The sequence below is a fragment of the Mytilus trossulus genome, chromosome 8 (genome assembly GCF_036588685.1).
Source record: "Mytilus trossulus isolate FHL-02 chromosome 8, PNRI_Mtr1.1.1.hap1, whole genome shotgun sequence".
In the NCBI taxonomy this organism is placed as follows: domain Eukaryota; kingdom Metazoa; phylum Mollusca; class Bivalvia; order Mytilida; family Mytilidae; genus Mytilus; species Mytilus trossulus.
This window is the reverse complement of record NC_086380.1, coordinates 5,343,315-5,354,649: the sequence shown is the minus strand read 5'-3', so window position 1 is coordinate 5,354,649 and position 11,335 is coordinate 5,343,315. Positions and strand designations below refer to the sequence as shown.

The 11,335-nt window shown below is 34.0% G+C and overlaps 1 protein-coding gene across 3 annotated transcripts; it reads left to right on the top strand.

The window, feature by feature from the left end:
• The first annotated feature begins 3,181 nt into the window (after window positions 1-3,181).
• LOC134728168 (uncharacterized) lies at window positions 3,182-9,702 on the top strand. 3 transcript variants are annotated; one of them, XM_063592656.1, is made up of 3 exons: window positions 3,182-3,233; window positions 3,681-3,782; window positions 7,974-9,702. In XM_063592656.1, exon 3 carries the CDS (start codon window positions 7,981-7,983, stop codon window positions 9,640-9,642), a length of 1,662 nt encoding a protein of 553 aa, XP_063448726.1. In that variant the 5' UTR covers window positions 3,182-3,233; window positions 3,681-3,782; window positions 7,974-7,980; the 3' UTR covers window positions 9,643-9,702. The 3 variants fall into 3 exon arrangements, with proteins under 3 accessions (XP_063448726.1, XP_063448725.1, XP_063448724.1); XM_063592655.1 differs by lacking the exon at window positions 3,182-3,233 and adding an exon at window positions 3,272-3,349; XM_063592654.1 differs by lacking the exon at window positions 3,182-3,233 and having other exon boundaries at window positions 3,562-3,782.
• Window positions 9,703-11,335: the final 1,633 nt, after the last annotated feature.

Below are 11,335 nucleotides of genomic sequence, written 5' to 3'. Positions count from 1 at the left end.
TAAAAAATATACCCAAAACATATTTCTGCCCAAACAAAATTATGTAATAAATATTGCTTTGTCTGTTATCAGTAAAACACTTAATATTTCTAAAGTTCTTTAATAAAAACGGTTATGATGAATTCCTGTGAATCTCCCTTTTCTACTTGTTTTGTAATTCAGAACAAGATGGTACAAAACTTTAAGGAGTCGTTATTACATAAGCAAACAAAGTTCAACTTCTATTGAAATGGTATGAACACTAATTTTGAATCATTATTCTCAAACAGATAAATGAAATGATTTTGACTTGGTTTTTGTCAACACAATAGTCAATTTAGATACACATATATTGTTGAAGAACGAGTTAATTCTTTCTTTGTAAAACGTTCTCCGAAAGGGACAACATAAACATGTTATTTTATTTCCAACCAGCCTTAAAATTTGCAATTTAGGACACCACAAGTACAAATCAGTGTTTTCTTACATTTCCATTCCCCAAAGAGCAGTGATGGTCAATTGAAAACATCTTTTTGTTTCATTAACCTGATTCCCGAAAGAAATATCGACTTCATAACAGTATCCTTTCCTAGGGGCGTGCAATTACGTACACTTCGCCTTAAATTTTACGGAAGCAATCATGAGTTGGTTGACCGTTATGGAATATCCGTTATACAGATGATATCGGATATGTTCATTATGTCGTAGCTACAGTCCCATTCTCTTTTCACGAATGTGACCTAACAAATTGGACTATTTACCGGCTTCGTAATATAATGAGCAACACGATGGGCGCCACACATGGAGCAGGATCTGCTTACCCTTCCGGATCATCTGAAATCATCCCCAGTTTTTAGTGGGTTTCGTGTTGCTGTTATACACCTATTTTTTGACGTTTTTGACTATTGTGTCTGTTTTGGTATTACCAGCCCAGTTGTCAGCACTTCAGTGTTCACATGAATATCAATTATGAGGGTCTGGATGGGGGGGGGGGGTTCTGTTATTCTGTAAACATTTAATTTCCACCCCTTTTTTTCTAATCTTCAAGGATTTAACCCCTTTTTTCTCTAATCTTCAAAAAATTAACCACTTTTTTCTCTAATCTTCATTTTTTTTGCCCGTTATTCTCTAATCTTCATTTTTTTTTTGCCCGTTATTCTCTAATCTTCATTTTTTAAGGGCATTATTCTTTAATCATTTAACCCCATCTAAACCCTCAATTATGTGGTCATTTTTATGAATTTCCTGTTTACAAAACTTTGAATTTTTCGAAAAAAACTAAGGATTTTCTTATCCCAGGAATAGATTACCTTAGACGTATTTGACACAACTTTAGGGAATTTTGGATCCTCAATGCTTTTCAACTTCGTACTTGTTTGGCTCAAAGTGATAAATATTTTGATATGAGCGTCACTGATGAGTCTTATGTAGACGAAACGCGCGTCTGGCGTACTAAATTTTAATCCTGGTACCTTTGATAACTATTGTTGTCATTGTTCACGCATCGTTATTATACAAGACTGTCACACAAGTGAGAGGTTCAGCTCTTTCAACCAGGTTCAATCCATCATTTTTTTACACTTTGAAACTGCCCGTAACAAGTAAGAAATATGACAAGTGTCGTTCATTCGTTTGAAGTGTTTTATCATTTGATTTTGCCATTTGGTTAGGGACTTTCAGTCATGAATTTTCCTCGGAGTTCAGTATTTTTGAGATTTTATTTTTTGTAAGAAGGCTTTCAAAATGATGTGAAAAAAAAATATTGTTAAAATGAAAAATGATATAGGAAGATGTGGTATGAGTGCCAATGAGATAACTCTCCATCCAAATAACAGTTTATAAAAGTAAATCATTATAGTAGTGATTTGACCGAAATAAAAGTAGGATAGAAAAATAAGCCTACGTCATTTACACAAGATTCAAATTCTACCATTGGACTGGTGAATAATAGGGCACTCAAAATAAAAAGCACTGATGGATTGTCATCAGACAAGCATATTTTTATTAAAATAATTATGGTCTATAAGCAGTTTAATTAATTTCATGTTTGAAGCGGTTCAAATTTGTTTAATTCAATTTGACTTTTATCAAAAAAAGCATTTTAGCAAAGGGGAAGAATAATGGTGGTCAGAATTGTTTTCCTTAGGTTAAATGGGTAGTGGATTGTAATGCGCATTTTATCGTTCATTAAAACGTTTTTATGATTCATTTAAGGTGATTCTAAGTTCTTTGCGAGGAACCAAAATCGGAGACGCCAGAAAATTATCAAGAACTCGTAACTTGAAAACTATTATGATGCAACTTAAGGGGGAAATAAGACCGATCTACGAACAACCTGAGGGAGCTTTGATTTACACTCTTTGAATGATCTTAGAATGATCTTATCTTCCCCTTAATTCAATACTTAAGACCTCTCTTAATAAAATTTCTTGTTACCGGCCCCAGGTCTCCAAATTGATAAAAGAATTCCGAAATTCCGAAATTGGTCATGTCCCCAGGTTAATGACATAAGGTCACAATGTAATAAATACCCTTATATGTAATATTTACTTTCGCTTGTTTAAAAAAAAATCCACTTCAAAGTGTCATGAGTACTTGATAACAATAATTAATCGTTTTTGTATAAACAGCAATACATACCCATTAGCCCCGATTAGGTTACTATAAAGACTAATATCCAGTGACTTAGTAATCAAAGCTAATTCTGCATTTTTTTCAAGCAAGTTTTGAGATTTCAATTGAAAATAAGAAAAAGTATTATCAAAAACGCTTAAATTTAATAAAGTTAAATTTTTCAGTGACAATAGACGGGTCATTTGACATGAACTTTTATCCAGCTAGATGTGGTAAACGAACGCTAGTGACCACCATGTCCCAGAAAAAAGGCAGTGTAGTTTTACAAATGAGGGCCCTCATGGGGTTTTTGATTATGTGATTACTTGGCCGTTTTTTTAATGATTATTTGATTATTAAGCCAAATATTTCATGATTATTTGATTACCTAGGACTGTATTTTTAGTTTATGATTATTTGATTACTAAAGATAAGCAAATATTTAATGATTATGCGATTATATTGGCAAAAAAATTGTGATTATGTGATTACTAGGACCCCCCCCCCCCCCCTCCCCATGAGGGGCCTCACAAATATGAATATACCTGTACAATTTAGTCATAATCAGCTGTATAATCTAAATGATATGTATAACTTAAATAGTGATACATTTAATAATGAAAATACCCACATACGTAAATGTAAGTACGTCACACTAATTTGCTACTAGCAATAACAGTATAGACATTATAGTTCAAGCGTATCGTTTTCAGAGGTTATTATAACACTCTAGTCGACTCTGGATATGCTGTTGAAGGTTAGTGTCACAGTTACAGTATTAGTGCTATAATATTCATTTATTTGTATTCTTTTTAAAATCCGATATTTACGGTTCGGTGCATGTAACTCATTTACAATACAGCGGGCTGCAGACAAGAAAACACACATTTCTGGAACTCATTGGCAGGCACTTGTCTCTAAGCTGCACTCTATAACATGTCTAAGAACTTAAACTTAGACATACAGGTATTTTTTTTCAGAGATTAGGGACTGTGATAAACCCCATGTTGTACCTCACTACATAACTGATTAACCCAAAGAAAACATAACGGTTACCTGTGTTTATTAATCTAGGTTTTTTTTCGTAGGATTGAGGATTTGATCAGTCACATTATAATGATTATAACCCGATGAAAATAGGATCCATTGTACGAGTAAACACACACACACACACACATGTAATAGACAAGGTAAGTGCTATATATGTGTAACTTAATTAATAGTTTATGGTACATTGTAATGTTAGGAAAATATGCTGCTTCTTGTAGAACGTTGTATACATATACAGATTTTTTCATTACTTCATTATCCGTGTTGTGAAATGTGTGCGCTTTCAGCATGTTCAGTTCGACTCATTATCGTTGTTATATATCGTATGTATGTATACGTCATAACTTACTTCCGCATTCTCCATATTTAAAGCATTTTGGCATCATATGTATAGGGTTGGATTCACAAGCACTTGTCTCAGAAAAAATTTCCTATGTACCTTATTATAACGTTATATTAAGGTATATAGGACAAAATTTTCTGAGACAAGTGCCTGTGGTTGGATTCTCATTCAATGTTCGATTTTTAAAAACTTATATTAAAGACCTGTAAGACTTAATCAAGAAAATTCAAGAATGAAACATTAGTCTACGGAGACTCTCCACTATTTAAAAAAATAGGTTACAAGGCACCGAAAACGTTTTGGGAAGTATTTTAAAATACTTATTGCTATCATGCATGGCTAACGAACCGCGGCGTGTACTGTTGTATTCATAGTGAAGTTTAATCCAATGCATCGTAAATTGAGAATGCAACGCCATCCAGTCAATCGAGGGTACAAGTCAAATCGGCACCTGATCAAATCGGCACCCATAGAAAAAGTCAAATCGGAACCTAGTTGAATCGGCATCTAGTCAAATCGGCACCTATTTAAAGTCAATTCGGCATCCAGTAATATTTGATATGATAGAGTGGAATATGGGGGACACAATTTCGCCGTTTTATGATTTTGAGGTGTAAAAACTTCGAAGGATGGCTGAAATTGAAGATATATACCGGTAAATGATATTGAATAATAAATATGGTTATTTTTTTAAACTGAGACATATTGCGGTACCTACTGAAAAGGACCGAACAACGGACAACGATTTTCGGCCAATTTCCTGAAGAAAAAACACGAATTCAAAGAAGTATTTCTAAGTATTTCTTTAACCGAATGCCCTAAATTTCAGTTCTTTTAAAACACCTTTGAAATGTCTGCTATTCATCTATAAATCAATGTTGTTTAAAGCTGCGGTTATTTGGTTTTAAATAGATGTGTTAAAACGGCGAATATGTGTCCCCCATTGACAAAAAATCAGGAAATTTCAAACACCCTTTAATCTTACTTTTCAGATGATCATATTCAAACAAATACGTTATCAAGCTTAAGAATATTTTGCATTTGAAGTTATCTTCATATATATATCAGTATACTTCAAAAACATATAGACCTGAACATAATAGTCAATTGTCCCTGCATACAAAATTCCTGTCCCTATCAAACATATTTCAATTTTCCGTTTGCGGTCGAATTTCCAGCTCTTCATCGCAATCTATACAAAACTTCTTTTTTGCTTTTTGCATTAAAAAGTAATTTGTTTTCATCCTGAAGACGTGTACAATACTTGCCACTGGACAATAAGCTAAAACAATCAAATTTGAGAAATAGTAGTTAATGGTTCATTTTTTTTATTCATCAATGACTGGCCGAACATGATGAAGTAGGTATATATTGCATGTGTCACCATTCTTAAGACTTATAAAAATAAACTAGCAGAGAGTATTTGGGATGTTTAAAATTGTAACTAAAATCATGGTAGATTTCAATAATTCGATCATTGATAGCCAATGTGATGATCTTGTTTTCTACTCTCCAGATCACCACTGATCACATGATCACTAGCTAGTTAACTGTTGCGATTCTGGTCCTTCCTCTACATGTGCTGTAACTATAAGCTCACAAAGATTAACATTGAAAAAAAATGTACAATTGTAAGCCTAATCATGCTTATATCAATGACAGTAGATGTTGTAAGGCTGTTATGTACAAAGACCTAAACATTCACAGCTAAATATACGACCTTCAACAATAAGTGAACCCAATACCGTATAGTTAGCTGTAAAAAGCCTGATTGACAACATATGAAAACAATTATTTAAATAAAAACCAACCTGTCTAAATTATACTATTGACAAGAACGAAAAACAAACATAGCTGACAACATAAAGGCCCACTGTCGACTTAGTTTTTAGTCTTTAAAAAAAAGTCTGTAATTTCATCAAATAATATTATTATTATCAGCCTTTAAAACAGTATATTTTTTTTATTAAAGAAGCTATGTCAATGATGCAGCATTGAAGCAAAAACGTACTCATAACCAAAGTACATCATTTATCTAGAGGCCAACTCACTATCTTTTACACTAATTCAGCAACTGACATTGTGTCCAAAACAGTTTTCATTTAATTAACAGTAACTTTTGAATATCTGCAATTAAATGCCCAAATAAATCTTAAAACCCCAATGACTGATATTCTTGGCATGGCGTAGGCACATATTTGAACTATTCCTATCTAATATCACTGTTTTCGTTTCGTCCTCAATAATTAATAGCACCAGACCAGCAGTCAGCACAGATACAATTTCAATTATATGGTCATTTTTATAGATTTCCTGTTTACAAAAGAATAAATTTTCCGAAATAACTAAGGAATTTTTTATCCCAGGCATAGGTATATTGTGAACTTTCCATTTCTAAGTAGCAACATTCCAGCAGCACCTGCATACGGGGTATATATCTCTCAATTGATACGATATTCCCGTGCTTGCATTTCCTATCATGATTTTCTTGATAGAGGGTTACTGCTCACAAGGAAGCTATTAAATCAAGAGTTCCAAATGGTGAAGTTGAAATCATCCCTTCGTAAATTTTACGGACGCCATCACGAGTTGGTTGACCGTTATGGAATAACCATTTCACAAATGATATCGGATATGTTCCTTACGTCGTAACTACAATCAACTTCCCTTTCATGAATTTGACCTACCGAATTAGACTATTTACCGGATTTGTAATCACATAAGCAACACGACGGGTGCCGCATGTGGAGCAGGATCTGCTTACCCTTCCGGAGCACCTGAGATCACCCCTAGTTTTTGGTGGGGTTCGTGTTGTTTATTCTTTAGTTTTCTATGTTGTGTCATGTGTACTATTGTTTTTCTGTTTGTCTTTTTCATTTTTAGCCATGGCGTTGTCAGTTTGTTTTAGATTTATGAGTTTGACTGTCCCTTTGGTATCTTTCGTCCCTCTCTTATATTGCACAACTTTGGGGAATTTTGAATGCTCAATGCTCTTCAAATTTGTACTTGTTTGGCTCAGTTTATAACTATTTTGATCCGAGTGTCACTGGTGAGTATTCTTGTTTGAATGGTTTTACACTAGTAATTTTGGGGCCCTTTATAGCTTATTGTTCGGTGTGAGCCAAGGCTCCGTGTTGAATGCCGTACATAGACCTATAATGGTTTACTTTCATAAATTGTTATTTGGAAGGAGAGTTGTCTCATTGGCACTCACACCACATCTTCCTATATCTATATAATGTAGACGAAACGTTGGCGTATTAAATTGCAACCCTGGTACCTTTAATAACTTATTATAGATACTTGCATAAAGGAAAAAGGTAGTTTTGATAAAAAGTTATGAACATTCGATAAACCAAATTGTTTCTCGTTTTTTATAGATAAACGGTAACCGTTTGTTTTCCTGTTTGAATTGTTTTACACTATTCATTTGGGGAGCCGTATAGCTTGATGTTCGGTATGTGCCAAAGCTCCGTGTTGGAGGCCGTAGTTGGACCTACATGTATTATCATGATAATTGTTCTTTTTACACATCATATATATAGTGTGACTTGGATGAAGAGTTATCTCATTGGCTCTCGTACGACATTTTCTAATCTCTACTAAATACGTTAAACAAAGGATTTTTCATTTTACATATATACAAGTTCTATAAGCAATGACATCAAGAGATAACTTGTACAAAAGGCAAAAATCGTTGAAGAACAGTCACGTATTGTCAGTCAAAAAATAGTAAAAATAGTAACTTCAGAAATGAATATTTTTCGCAAGCACGACAAACCTTCATCGATAAAATCGGGGAAAATGTTTAAAAGGGGTTTTCCAAAAAGATCTAATCAGAATAGTCAAAACAGTCATCGAACAATGACGTTGCAAACCAACTTCTATAAGGTTATAACAATTATGGACTAGATCATTATCTATAGATTAAATTGCTTAAATTAGTCAATGGCAGTATGTAACATAGTTTATATTTGTTTATTTCCAGTCCCCACATGGCTTCAAATAACTTTTGTGGACCTTGCAGCAGAAAGGAGACTTCGTCTACTGCTCTGTCTTGGTGTAGCGATTGTGAAGAACCGTTGTGCAAAGAATGTGTTGATGCTCATCGCGTTATAAAAGTATCGGCTGCGCATCACGTGGTTGACTTGGAACATGCGCTGTCTGTTCCTGGAGCTATAACTACCTCTCAGCAATATTGCGATAATCACACAGATCTATTTTTAGATTTATTTTGTACGTATCACGATGCTTTATGTTGCCGAGCATGTATGACTGAATACCATAGAAACTGTGAAACAATTGTGCCAATTGATATTGCATCAAAAGACATCAAAGATTCGACTCTGCTGACTGACTTAAGCGAAGAGTTGGATAATATTATTACTTCTTCTAAACAGATCGCAAACGTACGCAAGAAGCATAGCGATGGTATTTTAGAACAAGAGAACACACTCAAGCAAACAATCAGGAAAGCCAAGGATAATGTTATCGCATATGTAGAGAAGTTAGAACGTTCATTGCTTAACGACCTAAAAGAAAGGAAGGATGCGCAGCAGGCAGAATTACAAGCTGAGAAAGAAGCCATGTTGAATATGGAGAAAGAAGCAGAAGAACTTCAACGGCAGATTTCTTATACGACAACTAATGGCTCTAAAAAACAGGTGTTCTTGCTTCTTCATAAAGTAAAGACTGGCAGTGCAAACATGGACCAACGGATAGAAAAGACAATACGAACAATGCACAAACCAATATTACAGTTCAAAGAATCTAATAGTGGGTTTACCTTCAGGGAACAATTAGGAAATATACAATTAAGGAACGATACGTGTTCAATCACATATAATTCACCAAAACTCAGATTTGCTCAAGTCTTGCCAGATCCAAGCAACACATTTAGCACCTTAGAATTCGAAAACAAATTCGATGTTGATACTAGTCCTCAGATGCAAATAACTGGTATGACAGCAACAAAGGATGGTAAATTGTTGTTGTGCAATTACAGAAATAATAGCATCTTAGAGTATGACATGAGCGGGACATTCAGTTCGAGTTGCCCATTGTTCGGTGCTCCTTGGGACATTACCACAATTCCAGATGAAAAAGCACAAGCCGTTACTACTATGCCGAAAAGTAGTTCTATTCGTTTTATCAATGCGGAAAATCTAAAACCCGGAAAAGCTGTTGAGTTACCGGGAAACTGTTACGGCATAGTGGCATCTAAAGACAAGATTTTGGTCGGTGGCATCAATGAATTTTATATATTAACCACAGAAGGAACTCATCAAACTACAGTTAAAGTTAAGAAGCCGACAAGAATGTGGTACATGAATGTAGTCAACGACAATCTTATCTATTCAGATCAGAACAAAGTAGTCTGTGTTAATCTTGATGGTCAGGAAATATTTGTTTATAGTTCACCCGGTCTTTCTAGACCAATGGCAATCGCCATGGACAACAAGAGTAACCTATACATACCCGGATGTCACTCAAATAATATTCATCGTGTAAGTTCAAGTGGTTCATACGTGGATACTGTTCTTGGGCAAATCGATAATATTTCGAATCCTTGGGCAATATGTTTCGATCAAATCTCAGGAAAACTAGTCTTTGCCAACGACGACGGCAAAACAATTTGCGTCTTTAAGTGCAAATAAACATGTTTCAATTAATGGTAATTGTTTCTTTATATAAATTTTCATGACGTATGAAAAATACTAAACAACTGGTTTTTTTTTAGGTTTTCATTTGCATTTATGGTATTTCTCTCTTATTTGTGATGAACATTGTAACAGTTGCCTATGATTTCCAGAACACAAATGTTAGGTGTGATCAACATACGTAATTGTTTTATTTACCTTAAAAAAATTCGAAAAGCGGTCATGCTACGAAATTGATATTTTTAAATGCAAATTTGTAATCAGTATAGTTTTAATGTAACAGCTGTATAGAGTTGCATAGTTTAAAACAAATTTATTTATAGCGGATTTGAAAACAAGTTATTGCAACTTGTATCAATCCCTTCTCACTTTGCGGGTGTGAGTGCTGCCTTGTAGCGTCATTAGTCTGCTCTTCTGATTTCGAAATCTACAAGGAGTGTGTTTTTAACGTGCAAGAGATATGACTCTCTCGTTACACGGATCAGCCATTTATAGTTGCATAAGCGTATGGTCCAAAAACTTATGGTCAGGAACATTCAATGATTGTCACAAAAATTTGACATGCACTTAAAACACTCACAAGAGAGGAACAACTCTTCCATTGTCGTTGTCAAGCTCAGTGATGTTTGTTTGGTTGAAGATGTCTTTTCGTATTGTTTTACAAAACAGTAATTTGCTATCCAAATATTCTACTTTCACCACAATGATACCATTCAACGAAAAACAATCGCAATGATACTGAAAATCGATAACAGCTGTCAGAAGAGAATATCTGCCATAATCATACATTTCTTAGTTTGTTAATTTCGTAATTTGTAACATAAATAAAGGCAACAGTAGTATAACGCTGTTCGAAATTCATAAATCGACTGAGAGAAAAAAAAACAAATCTGGATATCAAACAAAAACTGAGGGAAACAGATCAAATATTAGAGGAGAACTACGACACAAAAGAAACACAACTAAAATGTAACACAAAAACGAACTATAATATAACAATGGCCATTTTCCTGAATAAATACACGACATTTTAAGAAGAAAAAAATGGTGGGTTGAACCTGGTTTTGTGGCTAGCCAAACCTCCCACTTAATGGCAATGTTAAATATAACACTAAAATGACACCATTACATGACAAAAATACAGTACAAACAAATGCATGAATATTCAGACCGAGAATTACGCAAATAAACAATACAATATAGTACATTTCAACAACGAAGCAACAGAAACACTGAAGTGAACAAAAATAAAACTACAATGCAACACACACAGAAACAAACTATATTTACTCATTTCCCATTTCCATTCTCAATTTTATACGATAACAATTGTCATTTTCCTGACTTGTACATGACATTTTCTTTTACAAAAAGTTGGATTAAACCTGGTTTTGCGGCTAGCAAACCCTTCCACTTAAATGGCAATAATAAATATAACACCAAAATGACAAGACCACATGATAGGATCAAAGCACAAACAAATGCAGGAACACCAAGGACAATTTGTAAAATGATTGTTTTTATTTGTAACCTGTTATTTTATATCTGATACATGAATTCCTACATTTCATGATTTATGAAATGTAGCTTTTTATCGTGTAATTGCAAATTTGTCTTAATTTGTTAACAGATTTTTGTTTTCATTCGTTACATGCAACTCTATATTTGTTAATTTATGAAATGTAATTTC

What these genes read in the sequence shown, in the direction of transcription:
- LOC134728168 (XM_063592656.1), top strand. Translation starts at nt 7,981, where the DNA reads ATGGCTTCAAATAACTTTTGTGGACCTTGCAGCAGAAAGGAGACTTCG.